We start from the raw sequence: 25,971 nt of genomic DNA on the forward strand, positions 1-25,971 counted from the left end.
GTGGGGCCGGATCCCGACTGCCAGGGACACACCGCAGCACAGCCAGCAGGGAGAACAAAATTAAAGTACAACGCATATATATCATCGGTGTTCGGAATCTTTCTTTGTTTCTTTGATTTTACCCCACAACGCCTATCTAACGCCGGTCACATGCTTTTCCTTTTCCATATATATTCTCTTTTAGAAATCCATCTTTTCGTGCTTAAACGGCTTCTGGCCTTCTCCCTCGCCATACGCCAGCGAAACCTGTCCCTGGCCCCTGATCTTGTACTTGTAAATCATGAGTCCTTCCAGGCCGACAGGCCCGCGCGAGTGGATCTTATTGGTGCTGATGCCGACCTCGGTGCCGAATCCGTACCGCATGCCGTCGGCCATGCGCGTCGAGGTGTTCCAGTAGACGCCCGCCGCGTCGACGGCCGCCATGAAACGCTCGGCATCGTCGGATGAAGAGGTAAGGATGCACTCGGTGTGCTTGGACCCGTGGGCATTGATGTGCTGCACCGCCTCCTCCAGGGAAGAGACCACCTTGACGGCGAGGTCGAGCGAGAGGAACTCCGTGTCGTAGTCGGCGTCCTTGGCATCGATCACTCTCGAGGCGGCGTCTCCCAAAATCTTGGACTGAAGAGCGGCCTTGGACTTTGCGTCGCAGTGCAGCGTGACGCCGGCCGCGACCAATGCCTCCGCGGCGGCGGGGAAGACGGACTCGAGGGCCGATTCCTGAACGAGCAGGGTCTCGGCGCTGTTGCACGCGGCGGGGTAGCTCGTCTTGGAGTCGACGAGGACCTTTGCCGCCATGGAAGGGTCTGCCGAATCGGTCAGGTAGACGGAGCAGAGGCCGTCAGCATGGCCGAGGATGGGGATCTTGGTGGACTCCTTGATGTAGCGGACGAGCTCGTTGGAGCCGCGGGGGACGACGAGGTCGATGTACTGGTCGAGGGCGAGGAGTTGGGGGATGACGTCGCGGGTGGTGACAAGCTGGACGGCCGGGTTGGGGACCTGGGACTTGTCGAGGGCGGCGGAGATGACTTTGGAGATGGCGACGAAGGACTCGGTGGACTCCTTTCCGCCCTTGAGAATGGCGGCGTTGCCTGACTTGATGGCCAGGGAGGCGATGTTGGCGATGACCTCGGGGCGGGCCTCGAAGATGATGAGGAGGACTCCGATGGGACAGGTTACTCTCTCCAGGATGAGCCCATCGTCGAGCTTGGTTCTGAGTGTGGCCTTGCCAACTACGTCGTGTTAAAAAAGAAATGAGCAATTTGCTTGAGAATGGGTGAGTGTACATACCTGGGTCTTCAAGTCCTCTCACATCCAAGATACCCTTGAGCATGTCCTCGAATTTGCCCTTCTTGCCCAGGTCCAAGCGGGACACGAGACTCTGACTCAATTGGCCATCGGCGGCAGCTTTGCGTGCGAGCTCCAGGTCTCGCGCATTGGCGGCCAAAATGTCATCTTTGGCCTCGGCGAGGGCGGCGTGGATGGCTGTGAGGGCATCATTGCGGGCTTGGGCAGGGAGGGTCGCGAGGATGTGAGAGGCCGATTTCGCACCCTGTGCGGCGTCAATGGGGGAGGCGTTTGTGAGGGACATGGTTGCGGATGAACGCTGATGATTTTGGTCCAATGGAGTGTAATGTGTCTGGCGCCGTCAAAGCTGAAAGTGCAAGACTCGTTTCTTTTCTGCGCTCACAACTTACAAGCTCGGTTGAGTTCGGTATGAGTCAATTCGCGACTCAACACAGCCAGGCTTGTAGGCTGGTCGATGGTGCGGTGCGGTGCGCGCCACTCGGCGGGCAGCACGTTGGCCATGAAAATTTGGAGCCCCGCACTCGGAGGGGGGAGCAGAGGGAGTGACACTGGGCACAGATTTGTTTAATGAGATTGAGTTGAACAACTCTGGCAACTCCCCAATAACACAACTTTAATCCAGCAACCTTGTTATCACTGAGGCAGAAATTCGCCAAAGTCTCTTTCAACCACTAGTACTTGTATTGCGCGTAGCAGAGCTATGCCACAGCTTCGTTCAACATGATGCCGACCATCCATCCCTTTTCGGCAGCTCACTATTTGAATTTGAATGATGACTGGTCTAGTCAAAGAGAGCAGGGATCAAAAGTCTTGCTCCTGACCCGCTCTGTTGGCTGCCCTGGAAAATGTCACTGATTGTCTTGTATTTTTTTGTTCTCCGATAGTCTCGATGCAACATTGAACATGCCTCTGGTCCCTGAACGCGACTGCACTTGAACTCTCGTTGAAATTTCAGGCCTAGCGTCTATCAGCAAGTGGTCGAAATACTACCAGCGACTGCAAACTCGAGTCATGCATGGTTGGCTTGGTACCTTATGTTTCCCTTCGCTGTCGGACATTGCGCGACGATCCCTCAGGCCGAGGCACATTGAGGCATCGTCAGCGACTGTCGAATCTTTCACATTTGCTTCATTTCATCGACCTGGTTCACTGGGTGGTTCATCTCCGAGTGTCGAAAACCTTCTCATTTTTGTTCCCCCCGGTCCATCCTAGATGCCGCCAAGCATGCAGGCGACTACAACCTACCTATGCACTCCGCGATGACCTGGCCAGTCTCCTCCGACCCTCTCAAGGCCCCAGTTGCGGCGGGAGCTACCCGTTCCGCCTGATAAGGAACATGCCTTCGATGAGGAGCGAGGCGAAAACATTCGGGCATGCCCAATGAGCCACATCCCATTGCCGATGGGCCATGCCTTTGACTAAGCGGTTACAAGCCGGAAACAGGGCTCTAGACGGCAATACCCAACGGCCAGTGCCGATCTTCCGCATTCTGAAAGGAAATTGCAGTCATCCCCAAGTGCTTTATTCCATCAGCGGGGATGGACTCTGCTGCTTCTGCCTTCGCGCGGCACATACTGTGTACTTCTCTATAGCTCGCTCGCCATAGATACTACTAATCCACCAAGACAGGACGACACCGCCGAGGCATCCACCATCTTACTCTCTCGCGCTCGAAACATCGGCTACCCGCAGCCGAGCGCGGTGTCGATCCACTCCACTGCGGAGCGGTAGCGGTAGCCGACAAGCAGATTTTGGACGACCTGCCATAAAAAAGAGGCTAGCCGCCATCATGACCAGCCCTGGGCTCCTGGAGGGTGTAGGGTGGGGTGGGAAAGCCGGTCAACACCCGATTCATAATACGGCAAGGTCCCCGGCCATTTTCCTGTCGTCATTTTGGTTACGCTTTGCATTTTTTCCACTGTTGCTTGCTCGGCTTCGTAGTGTCTTGTAGTTCAAGTACTCTCCTTCTTCCCCTCTCTGGTAGTCGTGATTTCGGTGTCTTTTTCGCCATATTGCCTCGATTCTCGCGCCCTGCTTCTGCTGTATCCACCTCGGCACCGAGTCGGCAATCTAAAGAAGATGACCGCCACATCACGCGATCCGGAAAAGGATTATTTTCCGCCGGAAGAAATTCCCAGCCGCAGTGAGGAGCAAAGCCAATTGAGCGATAGCGAAGACGAAATTACAGAGGTTGGTCGGAATGGGGAACGGTCCCGCAAGTCTGCCGAGGCCGAGGCCGAGTCCGATGCGGAAGGTTACCCGTCGGCCGGCGGCACCGGCGACGACGTACCGGCCAGAACGCGGTCCCGGGCCTCCTCCACCCGCTCCCGCGCTCTTTCCATCGTCGCCAGGTCGAAACGGCGAGGACTTTTTGCACAGCTCACCACCATCCCGGAAGTGGATAATCCATACCTCTATACCAACAAGACAAAATGGACAATCACCTTGATCATCGCTCTTGCTGCAGCCGTCTCGCCCATGGGCTCATCCATCTTTTATCGTAAGTACTATATACAATGACTTCAAATTCAAGAAGCACACCCCTTTTTTTGTACTGACAATGGGTTCCAAGCCGCCCTCACCGAAATGTCCAAGGAATTCGGCGTCACGCCGACAATCACCAATCTCTCTGTGGCATTCTACATGCTAGCAATGGCAATCTTCCCGCTCTGGTGGTCCTCCTTCTCAGAAACTCTAGGCCGCCGCAACATCTACCTCCTCTCCTTCACCCTCTTCGTCATCTTCTCCATCCTCAGCGCCGTGAGCGTCAACATTGAGATGCTCATCGTCATGCGCCTCTTCGCCGGCGGCGCCAGCGCCAGCGTCCAGGCCGTCGGCGCGGGAACCATCGCCGACATCTGGGAGCCGCGCGAGCGGGGCCGCGCCATGAGCATCTTCTACCTCGGACCGCTTACGGGCCCCCTCCTCGCGCCCATCATCGGCGGCGCGCTGGCCCAGAGGTTCGGATGGCAGTCGACCATGTGGACGCTCGCCATCTATGGCGGTCTCGTCCTCGTCATGATCCTCTTCTGCCTGCCCGAGACCCTCGCGCGTCCCAGGCCCACCCCGGCACCGCCCCAACTCACGTCCCACGCAGCATCCGAAGGAGGAGGCGAAAAGATTGCGCTGTCCCGGACCAAGACGACCGAATCGGTCAAAGTCCACTCCAAAAAAGCAGCAGCTTTCTTCAAAAAGTCCTTCATCGACCCCTTGTCCGTACTCCTCTACCTCCGCTTCCCCCCGGTCGCCATCACAGTCTGGTTCGCCGCAATCACCTTTGGCGCCCTCTTTGTCGTCAACATCTCGGTCCAGGCCACCTTTTCACAAGCCCCCTACGGCTTCAGCGAGCTCATCGTCGGCCTCTTTTACTTCCCCGCCGGCCTGGGCTACTTCCTCGCCTCCCTGCTCGGCGGCCGCTGGCTCGACGTCATCATGGCGAGGGAGGCTCGCAAAGCCGGGCGCTACGACGCCGACGGCAAGTTGATTCTGCTGCCCGAGGACAGGATGCGCGAGAACATTTGGATCGCGGCGACGGTGTACCCCGCGTCGCTCATCTACTACGGCTGGGTGGTCGAGAAGGGCCTGTTCTGGTTTGTGCCGTGCATCGGTCTCTTTACATTTGGCGCCAGTTCGATGCTTGTCTTGTAAGTCTTGTTTATCTATTCGCCTGAGCTTCGTCCCTCTTATCGCGCGTCCGGCTGCGGCTAACATTGCTTTTTTATTTTAATCCAGTGGCGCCGCCACAACCATGCTAACTGAATTCCTGCCCAAACGGAGCTCTGGCGGCGTGGCGGTCAATAACTTTGTCAGAAACATCTTTAGTTGTATTGGTGCGATTGCAGCGCAGCCTGTCATCAACGCCATTGGCAACGGGTGGCTTTTCACGATCCTGGGCATCTTTACGTGGGTCTCGGGCTACATTTGCGTCTGGACCCTCAGGAGGAAGGCCCCCGAGTGGAGGAAGAGCATGGACGCGGCATTGAATAAGTAACCTAATCAGATCACGGTTTGGCAACTTTTGGTCTGGCGCGCCCGTATACCGCATTCACATTGTGGCATGGCACGAGAAGACAATCATAGAGTTGTTGAATAATAGAATATTTTACTTGAATTTGTATGGTGCTCTCGAGGAGGTGGGCCCATGAGAAACCACCTCTCTGCCGCGATAACGTTGCGCCCGCAACCTCTAATTCCTTTGTCTCCTCCCCTCAACACCCACACCCCCCCCCCCATCAAGAACTCGTCTGCGCGGCGGTGTTGACCCCCCGCTCGGCGCAGTACTTGGCCACCTCCTTCCGCAGCGATATCTTCTGCCGCGACACGAGGTCCATCACATCCCTCATCTCCTCTCCCAGGTCCCACTCGCCCTCGCGGCCGGCCACGGCCCCGTACAGGTCCTCCATCTCGACCAGGATCGCCTCGAGTTGGTTGGGCAGCCATGTGACGATGGGGCTACCGCCCGTGGCCGTAGGGTGCGACGTGCGCTTGAGGATGTACTCGCGCGCGAAGCACCAGTGCCGCCAGCGGAAGTCGCGCACCTGGTGCAGGATCAGCAGCCACAAGCGGCGGGACTCCTTGACGGCTTCCTTTTCGTGCTCGCCCAGGCCCTCGGCGGACAGCTTGGTGGCGAGCGCCGCGTCCTTGAGGCCGACCTCGAGGGAGCGGTCCTTGACGTGCATGAGGAACTGGCGGTGGTTGCTGGGGCGGTACGACCTAAAGTCCTTGAGGATCTCGGTGAGCGGGGTGTCGGGCATGGGCACCTGGAGAAGGTTGTCCATCAAGGGCACAATGGAGTCGTTTGCGCCCGACTCGCCGCGGAAGGACATTGGCTTGTTGTCGTTTACGCCTTCGTAGACGACACCGTTGGGGAACATGCTCTGGCTGGTGATGCCGAAGATGAAGGTGCGGAAGCTGGTGTAGTTTTGCGGGCGGGACTTGTCCCACATGGTCTCCATTGTGTTGTTGATCTTGCGGAGGGCGGCGAGGACCTCGGTGAGACCCTGGTTGAGGGCGGCGCGGTCTAGGGTGTGGGCGGCCGGGGAGGCGGAGGAGCGGAGGGCGGCCATGGTACCCTTTACCAGGGGTCCCGTGTTCTTCACCATGTCTATGTGGACGAGGACGAAGCCGGCCTCGGAGGACGTTGGGTCCAGGCCTTGCTCAAAGGCGCGGATGAGGCGGATGTTGGAGTACTCCATACCCTTGGACGGGTCCTCGAGGCGGTAATTGTAGAGGGCGTAGGAGCCGGCGTATTCCATCCATGGCTTGAAGCCGGTGCTTTTTGAAGATAATTATTAGACTTGGTGAAAGGATAAACAAAATCCCAAGGGACTTACAGCTCAGCGCAGCGGGCAATCGGCAGCGAAATGTTCCTCGGCAGCACGTCCCTTGCAAGCCCGTACTCCTCGCCGCGGACGAAGCGCTCGTGGCAAGGCTCGAGCAGGTACGCGGACGCGAGGAACGAGTAGTCGCGGTACAGGGCATTCATCAGGGGCAGGTTGTCCTTGTATTTGTCAATGGAATCCGTCAGGTCCGGGAACTCCTTGTCAACGGTCTCGCCCAGCTTGGACGAGGCCAGCAGACCCGGGGTGCCGTCGAGCTTCTTGACAGGCATGCGGGCCAGGATGTCCTCCAGGGGCGCGAACTCGGCGGGGAGCACGGCGACGGGGTCCGCGCGGGGGAGGAAGCCGCGGGTGGTGGAGACCATGAATGCCGGGAGGGTGGTGTCCTCGGCCCGGGGGTCGTCGAGGACGGGGAAGGGGGTGGAGTCGATCGATCCCATTGTGATGGATGTTAGAAGCGGGAGGTGGAAACGTGGGGATGGGTGGGTTGTATTGATGGGTTGAGGGAGATGGTGCGGGTAGAGTGTGGGTTATGGAGTGATAATGGTGTGGTTCTTTGTGTAAGTGTGACTGAAGTCCAGGCCAGGGATGGGTTTTGGTAAAAGTCGTGTAAGTTGACTTGGACGTGCTAGAACAACACACGTATAAGTGAGATGGGTATGTAAAAGTGTGCGGAAAATTCGTAAAAAAGACCAAATAATTTCCAGTGGAGTTGGAGGAGATGCTTCTCAGTGCAAGTCGCTGGATGAGTTGGAGTGCAAGTTTGTTTCGTTGACCTGCCGCCACTCGGCGCCGTGTATATACTTCGTGGCCGGAATCGATTCCGGCCTCAAGTGAGGGGGTGCTCATTTCTTCGCTCCGGCCGCCATGACACGAATCCTCCCCCCCCGTCCGTCGTCCGTCGTGGCCGTTCCATTTCTGTTTGTCATATCATCCTAATCTCTGGTCACACGGGGTCATCTAGATAGCCGAACCTGAGATTCGCTCCCCCCTTCACGCTGGCCAAGCCCTTGCATCCGGCCTTCGACCATGATAAGCACAATGCCTCTGCATCTCACTGGCTCGCGCACCCTGAATCTTGCCCCATCGCGGACCACACCCACATGACCATCTTGCATCCGTTTCCCTCCAGGCAGAGTTCTTTCGGCGTTGACGAGTCGTTTGTTGTTCAAGATGCCGAGTTTTTGTGGTTCTGGCAGGCCGATGCAGGCGCTCTGAGACTGGAGGGTGGTTGAGTATTGAGTTTATGTAGCCCCACTTATTGACCGATTATTGCCGGCGTGGCCGTGGCCGGAACCGTTCCGGCCTCTTGGCACACGGACCCGGACTCTTTACTGACTGAGACGCTAAAAGGTTTCACGCACAAATGAGACAGATAATTGTTTAGCTGATAAGGAAATTTGCAGTGTTGCATTAATGAGTGCTCTGTGATAATGCCGTCCGGTGTGCTCGTCTGTTGAAGACGCGAGACACACGGCCATGATTTCCCAGCCGTTGCCGTTCTGGTAGTTGAAATACAAAACAGCGTCCATTTCTACCTCCTTGCGTTCTTCTCGTGCCAAATGAATGTCGTCAATAGTCATGAAAATCATTATTCGAATTTCGTCGTCCATCATAATCAGTCATTGCCCATTCTCATCTTCATTCATCGATGGCCTCTCAATCGGCATGTACTGTGAATTGTGAGCGATGGACATATTCGCATTCGAGTTACGAGGCCTACCTTGAGGCACCAGTCGATCGTCAAATGTTCCCTTCGTCGCGAGCGAAGAGGAGCCCAGGGTCACTGTTCTCACCCAACGAATCACGACGCCTGACCCCCAATTTCGTCCAGGAGTCGCGCGTCGTGAAGCCAACATCAGACTCATCTTCTTCAGTTGATGTCCCGTCGAATTCGACCCACGACTCCCAGTCGCCGTCATCCTCAGAATCCCGAGGTACCGTGGCGGTAATCCAATGGTCTTCCTCTTCTTCTTCATCTACCTCTTCGTCTTCCACGATTGATCGAACAACTCGGGGCACGACCGAGGTCCCGTCTTCATACACGTACTCGGTAAATGTTTGAGTTACTGTCGTCTTGCATCTCGTCCCGGTCGTGATGGACGTTCCATATGCCGTGGTGAGTGGACCACCATCTCCTGCTGCACTGCTTGTTAGCACGGGGTTGGGGGTAGGGGAACTTACACCTGAGCTGGCCGGGACATTGCCAGTGACGGTAGGTTGGACGGTCGACTGCGCTGGTGACGAAGCAACCGGCCCCGGGTTGCTGAAGGTGTTGGACGGAGCCGGTGCCACGGTCACGCTGGCTGTGGTGCCTACAGAGGCAATTATCGCCGCCAATTGCCGCTCAATAGATTGGATGAGCTTCAGAAGATCCTGAAGATCTTGTGCGGATACCGAAATGCCACTGGCCTGGCGCTTGGCGATGGTTGCAGTATTCACGATATCGGGGTTACGGTGACCACCGTTCCAGTTCCGCAAAAAGTTATCCAGCTGATTGTCAAGATCTTCCGCAGCTTGGCTCAGAGTTTGAAAGTCACTTGCTGACAGCTGGTTCGAATCGGTATCGCTGGTTCGTCCCCGGAGAATTGCGCCGGACGCGCCTTGAAAGGCGACGTGTAAAGCGACGCAGACGTAAAGAATCTTGCTGGTGAAATGCATATTGGAATGTTTGAGGTGAGTACGAGATGGTTTCTCTCCCAAACAATGTATCGAGACTTCTCGAGCTCATGATATAGCTGTGCAGCGTTGTAGACAAGGTAAACATAGCAACGCATTCCAGAGAGCGTCTGATGGCCGCTGATGGAGATGCATTCCAAAGGTAAATCATCTCTCGGTCAATGACGGATCAACGGCGGCCGTGAGTAAGGGGAAACAACGCTTGTGTCTTCCCAAGAATCGACATCCAATAGCGACGCAGGCAATCTGCCACTGGGATCTTCCATAGCCCGAGTCACTCTCCACTTCTGGGGGCTTTTCCTTGGCTTGCGGCGACGGCGACGGCGACGACGAACAGTCGGAACAAGCAAGCAAGCAATCACACGGCACGACGGAGCCGTTGTGATGGTGGTGCCGCTGCCGGAACATAGGCTCCTCGTTGTGTGGAGCGCTGCAGGCGCAATGTTGAAATCCAAGGTGCACGTACACGCTTGGCTTTGGAATGATGACAATGCAGGATCCGCTTCCCCCCGGTGGTGATAATCGCTGTCGGGCAGCACCCGGCACATGACGCTCTCAAGCTTCCGTTTGGATACTGTTGGGAACGGACAGATCGTGGCTTAAAGGGATGCTGTTGGTGAATTTCGACGGTGGCTGAACAGATCCGATGAAACGAGGTAATCTGCTCGGTTGCACCGGATGCTGTTCATACGTTTCTTGCTATTTGCGCCTGATGCTCCTTCCCTTCCACTTGTGGGGAGTTTGTTGGATGAGAACGCACCGGCTTAGTACTACTTGATGAGAGAACATTTGGATTGGCGATGGCCAGATTTGATGTGCAGTGAGAGGGCAAAATCCTTCTTCTTTCATTTGTATGACATTCACAAGTACGTTTGGGACGAGTTGATGAGGGCTGAGCTCTGACCTCATTTTCATTGAGGCTTGCATCACCCGGCTTTCCACTTCTGCTGGTGTCGGGTTGATTCGTTTGGGAGCCGAAGGCACTATTGGCTCTCAGCAAGTGGAATTGGAGTTGGGGTTGAAAGCATTTTCTGAACCCATTTGACAGGGAAGTCAGACCACGGCAGATGCGGGAAGTTCTCGCTGGCCCCTTTTTTCCGAATCGTTGGGGCTTCCAGTCTCGCAAGGTTTTTGCACGCAGAAAATCTCCGCGTACTCTGTCTGATACATTTTATGGTGGTTTGGTGAGGAAAGCCTCGATGTAAGAGAACCACGTAGCGAAAGGTCTTGCGAGAGCACCGTGGGATGTGATACGACGCCCTAAAAGGCCCGTCCGGTGTCGAACAGAGGGAGCCAGATTGAGAGGATGCCTTGTTATCAATGCTCATCGAGAGTCCAATCTGAACGTGGTGCAACTGCGGTCGCAAAGGTGTCCATCTCGGTTTGGCCTGGCAATCGCTCTGCTGGGCATTTCCCACAAATGCATTATTAGCTTCGAGCAACTCCTGTTATGATTAAGGTAATCGTATTAGATTGACAGGTGCAGCTCGTGTGCTGACAACCGTCCACCGGCGTCCACGGTCTTCTGATGCAGCAGACACGGCTACTTCTGGAAGGCGAATTGATGACGAGAGAGATCTCACAATGACTAAGTTTCGGACCCCAACGAGGGATCCAAGGGGATTCCAGGCTCAGCCGGAAGCCTGCAGGTCGCCATCACCAATTCAGAGTTCTGGGCCGACCTGGACGAGTGTCGTAGTGCGCCAGCCAAGCGCGGACCTGAACCCATCGGAGTCTGATGAGAATTTGTTAGTTTGAGACTTGTTAATCTTCCTGTCGCCTTGATCCTCGCTCGCCGGCCCAGTCTGGACACCCGATGATCCCGCCGTGACTTCTCCCTGCAGGGTGTTTCCGCACAAACGATCACGGCAGCAAATTTGGCCAGCCTCTTAGCCGGAATTCGTATTGACCAGGCCGGAAGATGATATATTTTGGAAGCTTGGTGCATGATGCATCGATTACCCACGAGCGGGAGGAGACCATAGCCCGTATCTCAATAACCTAGGCCGCAGCGCTACGCAGCCCTGGATGTGTCATGGAAGTGAGGGAAATTATCTGCGATAGCACAGAAAGTCTGAAAAAGTCATGGATCATCGGCCGGTGTGCTGCGAGGTCCTGTGGGGAGAGCCAGAGGTAGCGTTCTATCGCCAATCTTCGAGTCAAGCGTTGCCCAAATGGGTAATAGACTGTTGGGCCTTGTCGCGAGGTGTAAAAGTGTTTCGTCTTTGCCCTGACAAGTAGACGGGATGAATGGGTGGGAGGATGCGGATACTTGATGGACACCAGCCTGAGGCACGGAGATGCGAAGAAAGTGAGGGAATGGACAAGGACTGGACCGGGGAAAGGACGGGAAACAATACGGACGCTCCTGACGAGAAGAGATGAAGGCAATAAGGGGGGAGGGGGAAAGTGTGTGGTGTGTGTGTGTGCGGTGGATATGACCGAGCTTCCCATCTCAAAGGTGCTGCTGAGGTCAGATGGCGAGATGGAAAGGGGGGAGGCAATTAAGGAACAGAATGCCTTGGTCGAAGATGCAGCGAGACAGCCCAGCATGCCTTCTATCGTCAAAGCAGGCAATCCGCAAACTGCAAGCACGCAAGGCAAGGGCGGGAAGTCCACGTTTGCTGGCCCTGTGTCCTGTGTCGGGTTGACGTGAGGGAGCGCGGTGCGTGGATGGCCCCCGGCCGAGCGAGGGGCGGAGGGTGCCGCAGTACGTACCCTGCTTGCCTACCTACCTACTTACCTTACCTTACCTTACCTTAGACAGCTACACGTAAACTTCGATTTCGAGGAAGGCACGCAGCGCGCAGCACGCGGAGTGGGATCGTGGATGTACCTTTGTACCTCTGGAAGGGGGGAAAAATCCACCCGTGCATCCCTTTCCGGCCACGGCCCCCCCAGGTCACTGGTCCTTCGCTTACCCACAACTGCGGCGCTGCGTAGTGGCAGGTGCGCGAGAGGAAGCGAAAGCTGGAGGTCAATTCTTGAGCGAGCGAGAGAGAGCCCAGCACCACGCACACAGCACCGCACCGCACCCAACCCGGGCAGCATGAGAACCGTTTATTGTCACGCCGCCTGGTCTGGCGCTCTCTCGAAAATGAGACGCCAAACTTACCAGATGGATTCCCCCATAAAATAAAAATTCTCGCTCTCCCCCTTCTCATCTTCCCTTCCACCCTCCCGTTCCATCCATCGCCAACCCATCCCCATCACCGCCTCGCCGTCGAATGTGCGAGTCGCCGACGCGAAATAATCTGCCACCGACAAGAGAGACAGACACCCAGAAGAACCCGCACCGCACCGCTCATCAAAAAATCCAACGCAACGCACCGCACCGCCCAAAACCTTGCCCAGTCCATTACCCACCAGATCACAACTCGTGGCCCATTGGATGCCCGGCCCGTCCGCCACCCCATTCATCAAAGCAGCTATCTCCGACAAAGCCAACATTGCCTTCTCAGCTTCCCGTCGCCTCGCCGCCGAACTTCCACTCTTCACCCATCCTCTCCACGCTTAACCAATACTCGCCGTCACCATCCAATTCATCATCACACAACCGCTCATCCCATCTCGAAATGGCTTCCACCGCATCTGTCAGTCGACGCAAGTCGAATGGAGGCAAGGGCGGTCTCGTTATCACCCTCACTGTCGATGCCGACAAGCTGAAGCGGACCCTTGACCCCAGCTCCGTCAAGGAAGACTCGCCAGTCAAAATGGACATTGAAGAGTCGAATGGAAACAAGGAGACACAAGAAGCGCAAGACTCACCTGCCACGTCAACGACCTTGCCAGCTCCCGCTGTCACGAACGGCGAAACCGCGTCCGATTCAAATCCTGGCACGCCTGCTGGCGATGGAACTCCAGCACCCACATCCATGGGTCCTCCTACAGAGGGAGTAAAGAAGAAGGGTACTAAGCGTGGCGCTGGTGCTGCCAATGGCCTCGGGCCTGACGGACAACCCAAGGTCCGCGGCAAGCCTGGCCCCAAGAAGAAGGCAAGACTGTATGTACACCCCATATTGCACGCTGCCTGCGTAGACTGTTGTTAACAATGTCATACAGTGAGGATGGTACCATCGACCCGAATGCCCGCGGTGGTGCCGGTGGACACAAACTGGGTCCTAAGGCCAATCAAGGTGCCATCAACGCCGGTCTGAGGGCTCTCGACAGAAGCGGCAAGCCCTGTCGCAAGTGGGCGAGGGGTGGCTTCGTCCTCAAGAGCTTCACAGGTATTGTGTGGGAGGTTCCTCGATGGACGGCACCGCCCAAGTTTGTGCCGGAGTCCACCACCGACGACTCTGCCGCTGCTTCGGCCGACAGCAGCACCAAAGAGAACAAGGAAAATGACCAGATCAAGAGCGACGCCAACAGTGCCGCCAACAGCGGCGCCGATGTCGAGATGCGGAGCGCGCCCGGCAGCGTTCCGGCTAGCTCGCCGGCCCCTATGGCCATCTCTGCCGCTTCGTAACAGCAGCGTCTTTACTCGCACATTTCTTTTGTCTGAAGTCGTTGGGACGTCAAGGACAGCTCTTGACACATGTTCCGAACAGTTGGGAGTTTCAGGGTTCAGGAGGGAAAATGATTGCAACATCTGGCCAAGGCACGGTCTATACAGTCTTCGGATTGGAATTTATCACGCGGCATTAGCCCGTTGGCGTTACGGAAACACGGTATCATGGTTCAGCGCGGTAGCTGCCAAGGGGAGAACGGCGTTTGCCTGGACAGGCACAGAGTGTATACTACGAAGTTGGCGCATGCCTGAAATGAATCTCTGGCTATAGAATTGATGCCATTCCAACCAATCGGGGCACCTTTGAATCGTTTGAGTTCGCGATGCATTGTGAATCAAGGTGGCTTGACCCGGCAAAAGGAGCCGGCTGGATAATAGGTATGGTAGTGCCGAGACCCTCGGTAGTGAAAAGTCCCACTTGAGTCGGAGATGAAGCATGGATGCGAAGTGCTTTCGGCTGAGAAGCTCTGGTTGGGGAGGATTAAGACCTGAAGACAGGTAGAGCATGCGGATCAAATGCACTGACCATGGCGATTGGTAGAGCAAGCCTGGCCATGCCGCGCGGTCAGCGTCTTATTCTTTGCACATTTGGATCGAGTGCATTGTAAAGCCGTGATGATGCTGCTCGGCCAGCGCGTGTGACTGGCGCTGCTGATGTGATTCAGCGATGGCCGGAGGCATGTGGGAACCCACCATCGGCAAAGTGCGCGAAAAAAAAGCACTGGTCCCTCCCGTCATGATTCCCCCATCCAACCCGTTTGCCTCTTTGTGATGGAGGAGGCCGGGAAATGGGACGTTGGTGGTTGGTGTCGACCACGTGACATTACATAAGCTATGCTTGCTCCTGAGCTCGGATCTGACATCTAGCTGAGTAAGGTGCGGGAATGGAGCAGCCCAGACAACCTGGATGGAAAGTCGCGTTGGCCGTAGTTCCGGCAGCGGAGCACACAGTGTTCTTCACTGCGTGACGACAACGGTTCTGGCCCCCCCATTCTTTGAGCCTTGAGGCTTGCGAGTGCCTCGCTCGCTCAAGGTCTCTTTGTTCACCCCCGGTATCATCATAATGCCCACGTAGTTGCACTGTAGATAAGACCAGTTCCTGCAGCAAAAGCCCGTCATGTTTCCGACCGCAGTAGAGGATGCTTTCTTCTGGAACCGCGTGTTTCGCTTCCAAGACAAGCGCAACACACACGACAGTCCTAAGTCCCTGGGCACACAGTGAGTGGCCCAGCCAGTCTCCGATAGCACCGTGCCAATGATCCCTGACAAAGTCTCGCCTGCAGTAGGGGGGATCCTGCGGCTGCTCCAGCTGCGACTGGGCCCCTCATTTGGCGCCTCAACTGGCGGGTTAGCCTCTAGCAATGACCTGCTCTCGTGATTGTCTATAGCGGCGTCTTGCACTGGGACGACGGGTGGGACACGCTCGGTACAGGCCAAGCCAGCCTAAGCAGCCCAGCCCAGCACCTCACACCTCAACCCGGGCGCCTATCATTTGTCCGCGCGCTGGACCTCACCTATGGGCTCTCGCATAGGCACAACTCTCCACACGTTCCGTCGTCCACCACCAACCTTGCCCGGCCTGCTTTCCCTTCCCCGTCCCGTACCTCGCCAGCAAACCAACACCTTGCCGGTACCTCACCTCACTCTGTCACCTGCGTACCACCCCCGTCTCCACACAGCGACAGCACCCCGACCTGACCTCACTCAAACCCCATCTCCCGATCTTTCAGAACTGCGTTATCATGATAATCGAGCTGTCCTGCGCCGCATCTTAGCCCCCCAACCCCCGAACGAGTCGTCTTGCGCGGCTGTCTTTCACTTCCTTTGACAGACCGGAATATACCTTGACTCCCTCACCGTTACCCGGCAAACCATCTCCGCACCCATTATAGCAAGGTAGTGCGTCTCGACCGATCTGAACCTCCTTCTTAGCACGCCATTCCGAGCCCGACTGCTCGTTGGACCACCCGACCAAGTCCCGTCCCTCAGACCGACCGCCCTATTAGACCCATCCGAGACCCCCATAACTCGATACTAAGAAAGACACACAACTGCCACCGGATAGTCATCCCAAGAAGCTCGGACTGCGGCTTCTCGGGGCATTGCGAAGCTCTTGTTGCGTACGAGACGTCACGGGTGCGCGAGCAGGTCGACCCCTCTACCAACCTCGACCCCTCACCATGACGAACCCGTTCCATGGTTCTGCACATTACACGGAATCCAACACACCCACGGGAAGCTCTGGTCTTCTGCCGCGCCGCTTCTCCTACGCTTCAGTCGTTTCCGGGGCACCGCCAAACTATAACCCGCCCTACCTCTCCCACCCGGGCCGAACTTCGGTCATCTCTCAGATTCTCAACAACTCCGACGACATCACGTTCGAACCGGCCTCGGCCTACTACGATTCGAGCAGGAGCGGCGACATGGACGCAGACAGGAATGGTGCCAGTCTGAACGGCGCGTCCGCGCGGTTGTCGCGGGGCGGTGCCAACAACCTCCCGTCCTTTTCAAGGGTCTTTGATATGTTCATGGCGAACCCGTCAAGCGAAAATGGAGGACCAGGCGGCGCAAGCGGGCACGGGTTCTTTGTGCCATCGTATTTGACTGGATCGGCATACGTTCAGCGGCTAGAGGAGGCGCACTATGCAAAGATACAAGCGCAGAAGGAGTCTCAGACGGCTCAGGCACAGCCCGGCGGGAACCTGACCACGAGCGCGAGCAGCGTCAGTCTTCACAGCAAGCCGGCTTCGCATCGAGGAGTGAGTCACGACGTCATCGAGAAGGCCTCCGCGGTTGAGGATGACGAAGCGTTTCCCCCGTTACCTACGAGGTGGAACAGGGACGACAAGTACGGCGCTCTCGATATTCTTTCAGACGGGCTCGAAGTTCGGTACATTGGGCCTAGGGGCCAGACAGAGCGGGATCATGAAGCATTTAGTATACGTGCGGATAACCCGATGCCTCCGCAATGCGGTATCTATTATTTCGAGGTCCAGATTTTGTCAGGCAAGCGGGATGAGTAGGTTTAGCTGTGTTACAATCTCCCCCGGGACACAAGTTCACTGACTTGTGGCTAGTATGACGATTGGCATCGGATTCTCGGCCAAGACAGTGGCCCTCTCAAGACCTCCAGGCTGGGAGCCGGACTCGTGGGGCTACCACAGCGACGATGGCCACTGTTACGCTGGGCAGAATGGCGGCAAGAACTATGGCCCTCCATTCACTGCATCTGATGTGATCGGCTGCGGCGTCAACTTTCGCACTGGCTGTGCTTTCTTCACAAAGAACGGTCATTTGTTGGGTATGCCTGACGTATATCACACTCTCTCACATTTACCGATGACTGACTTACCTCGCAAGACACCGCTTTCCGTGATATTGGAAAAGGCAACAGCCTCTATCCAACAGTCGGTCTTAAGAAATCAGGAGAGCATGTTCGTGTCAACTTTGGCCAAACACCCTTCGTTTTCGATATTGAGGGCATGATGACGGTTAGTTCTGTCTTTCTTTTTTTGGGCCCCCACTCCACAAAACCTACTGCATCTGGGTTATCATCTCAATTTCATCCTGCTCTGTCCCCAACTGTTCTCTTTCCCTTCAAGGTACCGTAACCCGGTAACCCGTGCCGTTGGAACGTGTCCAGCACAGAGCTGCGGCGAGCATGTCCCACTTTGGATACGTGGTGTGAGTGGTGTTGGATTGTGACGCCGACATCCGAGGATCTTCAAACCTTCTTTGGGAGGACACCACTGACTCCTCTGGCATAATAGAAAGAAAAGGAACGTATCCAGAGAGAAATTTCAGAAACAAGCACAACGAGCTTAGCGCCGGCGTTGAACGAAACAGAACTGATACAGGCGCTTGTCCTGCAGTTTTTGCAGCATGATGGCTATGTGGAGACAGCGAGGGCATTCGCGGAGGAAATTAATGCCGAGAAGAAGGCACTGAGTCTTGACCCGAACGCGCCCATTGAAGGGATTAATGTTCAGGACGATGAGCATGCTAACAAGCGGCAACGTGGGTCAAGCTCTCCGCGAGGAGGAGTTCATTTGCTAAAAGATTGTAGGAATCCGGAGAGCTGTGCTGGAAGGCGATATCGACAGGGCGCTTAAGCACACCAACGCCTTCTACCCTCAAGTTCTGAAGGATAACGAGCAGGTTTACTTCCGGCTGCGCTGCCGCAAGTTCATCGAGATGGTCCGAACGGCAGCCGAAATGAGAACCGCGTCAGAGACAAAGAAAAGCAATGGCCACAGCAGTGATCTTGGCGCCCAAGCGATGGATCTCGACGCTAATGGCACCGAGAACGGCGCATGGGATCAGATGGATACTGAAGATTCCAACGAACCAGACCTCGACATCAACGAACTCGAGATAGCAACTCTGCTCTACGGTCAAGAGCTTCACGCAGAGTTCAAAAACGACCCTCGACGGGAGGTCACCAAGCACTTGGCGGATATCTATGCGCTTCTTGCCTACGCAAACCCTCTCAAGGAGAAGGACGTTGCACACCTACTCGATAGGAAAGGCCGACTCGCGGTAGCTGAGGAACTCAACTCTGCGATATTATGTGAGTCATTGTGTGCTACTGATTGCCAGTTGACTGGTTACTAATGCCAATAGTGTCGCTGGGCAAATCCTCTCGTGCCGCGCTCGAAAAGGTGTACGCCCAGACGAGCGTGTTGCTGGATGATTTGCGGGAAAATGGCGGACCAGGCGCCTTTGTTTCCTTACAGGACGTCATCGAAGATATTCCAAAGTCCCAGCCTTTCTAGAGTCTGGTGGTACGCAACAGCCTCAACGCTGCTGCTGTACAGACTTTCAGGGGTTATCTTAGATGGTACTCCACATCCCCATTTTGCTTGCCCTTTTGTGAATTATTAGAAGATGCCCTCCCCTTCCACTCTTCTGCGCTTTGTTTCTTATGATCATATCATTGGCGTCAGGCTTCGTCTTGAAGTGGGAATGGAGACTTTACGGTCCGGTTTTTGAGGGATCTTTGCATTGGCTGATGCGGCAGACGAGGTCTAGTCTACATAGGCTGGTGGGTCTCGCTCGGACGGGCGACGCCGCTGCACAAATAAATACATTCTCAATGACTTGTTCGTGCCGTCTTGCAAGGTCTGTCGGTGGCAAGAAAAGCTGCTACCGTGTTCAGTCATGCAGACGCCATTCTGGAGATGATACCCATCCAAACACTTCGCTCGCAATATGCGTGACGTTGAAATGGCAAGTCATGTTGGTATGCACAGTGACTGTAACCTGAAAACCGCAATGCCGGTAGGCAAAACCTCTATCGTACCTTGGCGAACCTGCCTTGACATGCTAATGGTATTATCCCGTCACATCTGGCCAAACGTCTATTCAAATCGTCCAAGGGGACGAAAAAGCTGGTGCCCCCTTTTACTTCCATTTTCCCTCTCTCTGTCCCCCCCTTTAATCCTGCTATTTTATACCAGGACCCCCTCGTCGTCGGGAAAACACCTCTCCAGCAACCTCTCGCGATGCCTCACGAGAATGGGGAACTCCCGGAGGATCTCCGATAGCGACCCGTCCACCCACCCAAATTCCTCGTCGAGCAGCAGGTGCGTGTACGAGAAGACGGACGCATCAAAGAGCGTCGGGCTCTCGCAGCCAAAGAACCACTCGCCATCTCCTTTTTCTGCTGCTGCTGCTGCTGCTGCTCCTCCCTTCTTCTCGCTCCCAGCCCCTGAGTCACTCTCCTCCAGCAACGCAGCAAGGGCCTTGAACGCGGCGCGCGCGTCGGCGTGTATCCTTGCTTTATCGACGACCGCGCTCCGCGTGACCTTGAGAACCTCGGCCTCGGCAGCCGAGCGGACCTGGTGCGCGAGCGTCAGCCTGACGAGGGGGTTATTGGACGCCGGGGCGATGTAGAGCCTGGAGAGGAGGTCCGCGTTCGGGGGGGAGAGGTAGAGGGCGTGGAGCCAGGCTGCGCGGAGGCGGTGGTCTAGGAGGGACTGGTAGGCTTGCTGGCGGGCGTGGAGCTCTGCCTCGGGGGATGATGTGGAGGAGAAGGAGGCCGGCAGTACGGGTAGCCGTTTGAGTGTGGTGTTTTCTAGAGCGTAGGATTCGAGCTTGGAGGGGCCGGCGATGGGGCGTAGGGGGGAGGGTGGCAGGAGGTAGGGGAGGGCGCCGGAGGGGGAGGCGTGGTTTGTTGAGGGTGCGATTTGGAAGTCTATGCCTGCGATTTTGAGAAATGTCTGGGAAAGTTTGGGGGCAGATGTTAGCTGGGTGCGGCGCGCGACGTGAAGACGGGTATAGGGTGCTGCATGTGTGTGTGTGTGTGGAGAGAGGTATCAGACGGACCTGCCACTTTAGACACGAGGGGTTGAAGCTCGGTCGGCCTCTCGGGGCATCGTCGTCCGCGACGAAGACGTATAGCGTCGGCGTGTCACCGCGGGAGGGGCTGCGGAGGGGTAAGTCGTTGGGAGGGTAGACGGCAAGGGGAAAGCGTCGGAAGAGGGCGGCGACGGGGGCCGGGACGGCGAACAGGCTTCTCCGGGCGTGGTCAGGCATGATAGCTGGCGGCGCCCGGCGTGGCTTGCTCGGCGAGGCCGGTCGGTGGTGAAGCGGGCGGGCGGGCGGGCGGGGTGATGTGGAGGGAGGAAAAGCGCTCGTATGACGCGAAAGATTGAGCCGAAGGAGTGGAGGTGCCCGGTGGCCGGAGCTCTGCGGGGTGAGTAGTGGGACGAGAGGTGAAATGCGGTGCGGTGCGGTGCGGTGCGGTGCGGTGCTGCTGCTGGCTGGTGTGATTTTTTTTGCTGCGAAAAGGACAGAGCCAGTGAGAGTGGCTGGCCTCGGTCTCGGTACTCTACAGTGGATGGGATGGGATGTATCCGTACGATTGTGCCTATCGCGATGCGCGTCTTTCTACACCGCCCATCTGCTTCGTGCTTTTGGAGGAGGCAATTTGTCGCTTCTCCATGCGAGATAAGGGGTCTTTGCTTTCCTTCCCGCTCCTCCTTGAACTTCTCGGCGCATTCGGGGACAGACAGGGGCAGAAAGTGGATGATCTGCTAGTGTGGCATGAGTTTTTTTTTTTTTTTTTTGTGGTCTCTCTCCCCTCTTCCTACTGCAAAACGGGAGTGGAGATGTTGGACCGAACCGTGGACAGTGAGTGGGTGAAGGACGCCCGTTTGGTGGTTTGGATAAAGGTGCTGGACAGCTGCAGGAAAGCTGCAGCTGTGCCAGCGGCCGTCACTCTGCTGGGAAGACGAAGCGGGTTTGCGGCGCTGTGGATGGACCCTGAATTCATCGTGACACCCCTGTCTTCCCAAATTCCTTCCCTTTCTGCCCTCATCACCGATGCAGCTTTTGATTGATACTATATGACACAAACCAGGTGAGGTTCAAAAGTGCAGCGGCCGGGGTCCATGACTACTCCGACTCTGGAGATTTCAGCAGACTTGGTCATGAGACTAGAAAATATCATGTGTCACAGGCCGGGAAGGCATGGGAGTGTCGCTCAAATTCTAGAGCGGCCCTCTGAGGCGATGTCGGCGTGTCCCAGCAATGCCAATGGTCCTACCCGTACGTAGCGTGCCTTCCGTTGGTGAGTGGCTCCGGATCAACCACGGCGAATTCCAGGTTCGAGAGCCCTTCTAGGTAGTGAGCGGGGCGCCCTTCTGTTCTGGAGCCCGGGGTACGCAAGGTGACCCTCGGTATCCGTACTTTCGGTCAAATTCCACGCCCAAATGGGCCTCCCGCCGTTCGGGTTTTCCGCCTCGGGTGGTTGCAGGAAGAAAGCTGACCCGCCCGCAGGAACAATGCCACGACGACACCACCCGGCAAACATGGAGCCATTACCAGGAAGCCAGAAAACATGACGGGCCAGGAACAGCCAGGCGAAAGATTGCGCGACTCGTGCAGAAGATGCAGGTGCATGCCCCAACAGCGCCGACGCTATTACGAAGGACGGCCCATCGCTCGATTCCAGGAATCCATCCACACCTTTTTTTCCCACGCTCTGGATCCTCGATGAGGATCCTTTTTACTCGACGCATGCCGAGCAACTCCTCGGAGCGTTGACTCGAACACTGGCGAGCTAATCGGAAGATGAGGCCGTCTACGAAGCGTACACCTGCGTCGTCGCTACCAGCATTTGCGGTTGACCTGCCACTGGCTACTAGCTCGACTCAAGCTGCATGATACTAGAAGATAGGCTAGCAGGAACCTTTCCAGACCAAGCGGTTTTCGACATGGTCGTCCGAGACTATGCTGTTGCAAGACATCCAGACGGTTAGACCTTAAACGAGGTTGCACATCTGGCTGCTGGTACACAATGCTGGAGGGCCATGTTCCGAATGCTGCGCTCCACGATGGGAGGGAGTGTTGATACTGGGCCATTAAGGGAAGAAAAAAACCGAGACCCTAGACAAAGGCATCAAGGCATGAAAAAAAAAAAATTAGCCATTCTCCGTCATATGGACATTGGGTGATTCACAACCTTGGATCGGAAGAGAGTGGTCCTATATGAGCATCATTCTGTGTTACAAGCCGCCTCCCCCCGGGGGATTCTTATGCCGAAGGTATTCCGAGTCTGCGAGCCTCGCGTTTGGCTGGAGCGATCAACCTCAATGGAGACTGTTGGCGGGGCACGCCGCAATGGCCATGGGGAATACCTTAGTGTTCAAAGTGGGACAGGTTTGTTAACGTGGGGGGTCTCCGTCCCGATATTTTCCGCTGTCGAGCCAAGAGCCAGAGGGCCCCAAGGCCCCCAGAGGGCAATTATGCCGCTAAGACGAAGCAAAGTCGGAAAACCCAGCGACGGGGGGTCGGACATGCGCGTCGACGGTCGACCGGGAGGAAAGCCGCGGCGAGGCGCCGAAGAAGCTGTGTGTTGGGATAGAGGCCCGAAAAAAAAAAAAAAAAAACGGATGCACCGTCAATATCATTCGGTTCTTCTTCACATGTCTCCACCGAAGCCGGCATTTCCTAGCGCAGGCTCTCGTGGCTCTGAGTGTTGGTCTTGACTTGGTTCAATCAGGCTCCATCCTGCTAGTGATGACCGTCGCCACTTCTCCAGGCCCAGGTTTGCGTCGGTATCCACGCGACGTACGGAGCACAGGAAGAGAAAAGAGAAAGACGAAAAAAACCTTGCGCCAACTGCGCACAGCCAGCTCGAGGAATGCGAGGCAAGAGGTGCCTGCTCCGTCGAAGAGGCAAGGGCTGACGAGGACGACGTGTTCAGCCTCCATCATTAGGGAAGGCAGAGGCGGGGGAAATCACAAGCAAAAATGGAAGGGGCGTCCTGAATCGAGAGCTAATACATATTCCGTCGTTTTGAGTTTCTGGGCACTCGCATAATCCCCGGCTTTTTGATCAAATGTTCGACAGTCAATGCTTGTGATTTCCCCCTTCTCCCCGCAATCCCGTTCAAGATAGAGTTCAGCCCGCATCAACCCAGCACCGCGCAACCACCTCACCTTACCTGTGTATTCGGACAGCAGCAGCCGCATGCACAGTCGTCACTCTACAAGATGTCTAGCTAGTCTTGCCGTTTTTGACGACGACAATCCTTCGGGTGGGATACTAGGTACCTTCTCCATCCTGGTCAAGCCTGTGATCGAGTATCTCGCACCGCATCGCATCGCAACTTCCGCCTCCACCTGCGTCTCTCAGTTAATCCGTCCATTCGCCAGAGAGGAAAGCCATTCCGCAACAGGGCAGGGCAATAGGTATCCGTATGATGGACGGCCTTGATGGAAATGGGCACATCAGCACACCCAGAGCGCAATCTTGGTTTCTCCAAGTGGAGCACAGCATGTCATCGTTGGGCTGTTCTCTCCCTCATCCTAGGCCGAAATCGAACGAGGCAGGCTTCCGTGCATTGGCTCTTGAGCTTCTTTCCCAGGATCACGCAGCCAGGGGGCGGTTTGATGCGATCCAGTGCGATGCGGAGAAACGGCCCTGAGTCTCTCGCTAACGGCGCAAAAAGGGTTAGCAGGTGGTAGGTACCGATACATGGAGAGCCGAGGCCATCACCCCCATACGCCTAATCCAGGCCCATGTCCACAGGCCAACCTGCCCAGTACCAGCTACCAAGGCACCATGACATGCCGCCTTCGAACTTGGCCCTACCCCACACTGCGAAACGCTTTGCCAGCGAGCAGACCGATCTATCCGCCGCTCATGATTTGCCCCTTCACCCACTCGTCACCGTCTTTCCCCGAACTGCCAGTCTGCCACTGCGGTCGCTCGAGCCGCTGATCCGCAAAGACCCTGAAAGCCTTTTGCCTTTGCTGAGTCGCGAGACGAGGTGCAAACCCATTCCCCCCCTTGCCTCAGATGGGGGAGAGAGGTTGTACCGATACTTGACAAATGGAGGTCCTCAATTACTGCTTCTGGCGACGTTTACCGCGAGGCTTTACGCCTGACGCTTGTGCCTCTGCAAGTACCCCCCGCAATGGCAAACATCAATCAGGCTGCTGGGGAGTTGATCTGGCTGGGCTATGCTGGGTCGTCTGGGTCGTTTTTGGGGATGATGGATAAGCATGCGCCGTTGTCTCCTAGATGATGCAAGAGAGAAAGCCGAGGATGTAGGCGAGTACACTGAGGGAGAAGCACTGAGGAAAAACAAGCAGCTTGGGGACGGAGGTTCGGCGTCATAACAAGCTCGTTCGATCCCTCCACCTCTTTCTTCGGACCTAGTATCGCGGTCCCCAGAGTTGGTCGGGTCCAGGGCATTGAGCGTCATGGATTAGACGGCGGGAAATAACGTGAAGACGTACATACGCAGCGTCGTCCCTCTTTTTCTTCCTCTTACCCGCCGAGCAGAGGAAGAGGAGGAAGAAAAAAAAGAACTGGGGACAAGATGGATTCTTCAACCGCGGCTACTCTCCGTATCCGTGTACTTTGGCAAAGTAAATAACCCAACCCGGACAGCCATCTCGGTCTTGCGTCGGTAGATGGGGACATAGTTCAAATTCTTTATCCTCGACTCGCCCACCCGTAGCTTTTCTGGCCGGCCTCTCTCCCACACTCCTCCCACGCTCCTCCCACACTTTTCATGTTCGACACACCCACCCGTGCCCCTCGTCTGGATCAAAAGCAAGTCAACTGGACAGCCCGCAAACCAACCCCAATCAAAGTCAAGCCCATCACATCATCACTCGCACACCCATACAATCCCGCTCGAGCTGCCCTCTTAATTACTCTCCCAGCCTTCGTTCGGCTCTGAATCCTACCTACACTCGAGCAAGGAAACGCTGCTGCTACTGATGCTACCCACCCCATCTCGCGTTGACTACCGACTCACACTCGCCTTATTCTGTCTTCCAGGCCTGGCTCAGCTGCTACGCTCTCGAACGATATCCCACACATAAGAGTCGCAACATCCCCTCCGCGCCTGACTGTGGTATCGTCGATCCCCCTTCTGCCTGTCTCACTTATCCTGCACAATCCATCCCTCCCTCTCTACTCGGCCAGAAAAAGGAAGAGAAGCTTGACCCGTCTCCGTTCGGCTATCTGCCTCTTCTCGCTCGCTCAATCTATCCACCGACTCGTTGTTGGCTTGTTACCCGCTGCCGGAGCAAGGGTTGGTTATCCGCAATCGCGCCGAGTTCCAATATTGCCATCCAATATTGTTGCAAGCAAAGACAAGCGGTCCCGCAATTATAGCCTGTCACCGACAACCCAGGGTCGTCCCACGATCACTTTAAACCAGCCGCCGGCCTCACCCACACCCCACGCCTCACGGGATCCCCGCTGCTCGTCCTTGGTCCTGCGAAAAATCTCAGACACTACTTTCGTACTCCGCACTTACCGTCGACTATCCTTTTCTTTTCACAAAAGGAGAGCAGGATCTTCCACACGCTCATCTATCGGACTTTTCATTCCATCTCCTGCCTTTCACCCCCGCCTGACATCACCTGCTTTTCAAGTACCTGTGCTTTGGGTCTCACAAAAAGAGTCAAGATCGGCGCTCCGAAATCGAAGATCTGGGGAATATAATACCACCAACCACCCATCGCCCTTATTCGGACCATTAGTTCCTGGCCGTACACAGAATCATCCCGTACTCGGATATTCCAATCTTCTCTCGCCGTCGAGGGAATACTATCACCACCACAACAACATCTCGAGATCTATCGCCATCAACCCTCCACACCGCCCATC

The 25,971-nt window shown here is 56.0% G+C and overlaps 8 protein-coding genes across 8 annotated transcripts; 4 read left to right on the plus strand and 4 right to left on the minus strand.

Annotated features, from left to right (window-relative positions):
* Positions 1 to 180: 180 nt before the first annotated feature.
* CORC01_09337 (glutamate-5-semialdehyde dehydrogenase) lies at positions 181 to 1,588 on the minus strand (the record flags this gene model as incomplete). The annotated part of the gene is made up of 2 exons (XM_022620966.1): positions 181 to 1,229; positions 1,288 to 1,588. 2 exons carry the CDS (start codon positions 1,586 to 1,588, stop codon positions 181 to 183), a joined length of 1,350 nt encoding a protein of 449 aa, XP_022472488.1.
* A 1,796-nt stretch (positions 1,589 to 3,384) lies between these two features.
* Positions 3,385 to 5,296, plus strand: CORC01_09338 (major facilitator superfamily transporter; the record flags this gene model as incomplete). The annotated part of the gene is made up of 3 exons (XM_022620967.1): positions 3,385 to 3,805; positions 3,878 to 4,949; positions 5,038 to 5,296. 3 exons carry the CDS (start codon positions 3,385 to 3,387, stop codon positions 5,294 to 5,296), a joined length of 1,752 nt encoding a protein of 583 aa, XP_022472489.1.
* A 241-nt stretch (positions 5,297 to 5,537) lies between these two features.
* On the minus strand, positions 5,538 to 7,084 carry CORC01_09339 (indoleamine 2,3-dioxygenase; the record flags this gene model as incomplete). Its single annotated transcript, XM_022620968.1, has 2 exons — positions 5,538 to 6,579; positions 6,639 to 7,084. 2 exons carry the CDS (start codon positions 7,082 to 7,084, stop codon positions 5,538 to 5,540), a joined length of 1,488 nt encoding a protein of 495 aa, XP_022472490.1.
* A 1,303-nt stretch (positions 7,085 to 8,387) lies between these two features.
* Positions 8,388 to 9,305, minus strand: CORC01_09340 (uncharacterized protein; the record flags this gene model as incomplete). Its single annotated transcript, XM_022620969.1, has 1 exon — positions 8,388 to 9,305. The coding sequence occupies one exon, from the start codon at positions 9,303 to 9,305 to the stop codon at positions 8,388 to 8,390; it is 918 nt and encodes a 305-aa protein (XP_022472491.1).
* A 3,593-nt stretch (positions 9,306 to 12,898) lies between these two features.
* On the plus strand, positions 12,899 to 13,791 carry CORC01_09341 (uncharacterized protein; the record flags this gene model as incomplete). The annotated part of the gene is made up of 2 exons (XM_022620970.1): positions 12,899 to 13,326; positions 13,386 to 13,791. 2 exons carry the CDS (start codon positions 12,899 to 12,901, stop codon positions 13,789 to 13,791), a joined length of 834 nt encoding a protein of 277 aa, XP_022472492.1.
* A 1,159-nt stretch (positions 13,792 to 14,950) lies between these two features.
* On the plus strand, positions 14,951 to 15,531 carry CORC01_09342 (uncharacterized protein; the record flags this gene model as incomplete). Its single annotated transcript, XM_022620971.1, has 2 exons — positions 14,951 to 15,051; positions 15,222 to 15,531. 2 exons carry the CDS (start codon positions 14,951 to 14,953, stop codon positions 15,529 to 15,531), a joined length of 411 nt encoding a protein of 136 aa, XP_022472493.1.
* A 347-nt stretch (positions 15,532 to 15,878) lies between these two features.
* CORC01_09343 (SPRY domain-containing protein) lies at positions 15,879 to 18,608 on the plus strand (the record flags this gene model as incomplete). The annotated part of the gene is made up of 6 exons (XM_022620972.1): positions 15,879 to 16,852; positions 16,911 to 17,134; positions 17,194 to 17,324; positions 17,604 to 17,850; positions 17,900 to 18,403; positions 18,457 to 18,608. Coding segments are annotated over 6 exons (2,232 nt in total), but the record flags the coding sequence as incomplete, so codon positions are not given.
* Positions 18,609 to 19,283: 675 nt separating this feature from the next.
* On the minus strand, positions 19,284 to 20,370 carry CORC01_09344 (uncharacterized protein; the record flags this gene model as incomplete). The annotated part of the gene is made up of 2 exons (XM_022620973.1): positions 19,284 to 20,054; positions 20,161 to 20,370. The coding sequence occupies 2 exons, from the start codon at positions 20,368 to 20,370 to the stop codon at positions 19,284 to 19,286; spliced, it is 981 nt and encodes a 326-aa protein (XP_022472495.1).
* Between the last annotated feature and the right edge of the window lie 5,601 nt (positions 20,371 to 25,971).

This window comes from Colletotrichum orchidophilum, assembly GCF_001831195.1.
Source record: "Colletotrichum orchidophilum strain IMI 309357 chromosome Unknown Scaffold_84.1, whole genome shotgun sequence".
NCBI classification, from domain to species: domain Eukaryota; kingdom Fungi; phylum Ascomycota; class Sordariomycetes; order Glomerellales; family Glomerellaceae; genus Colletotrichum; species Colletotrichum orchidophilum.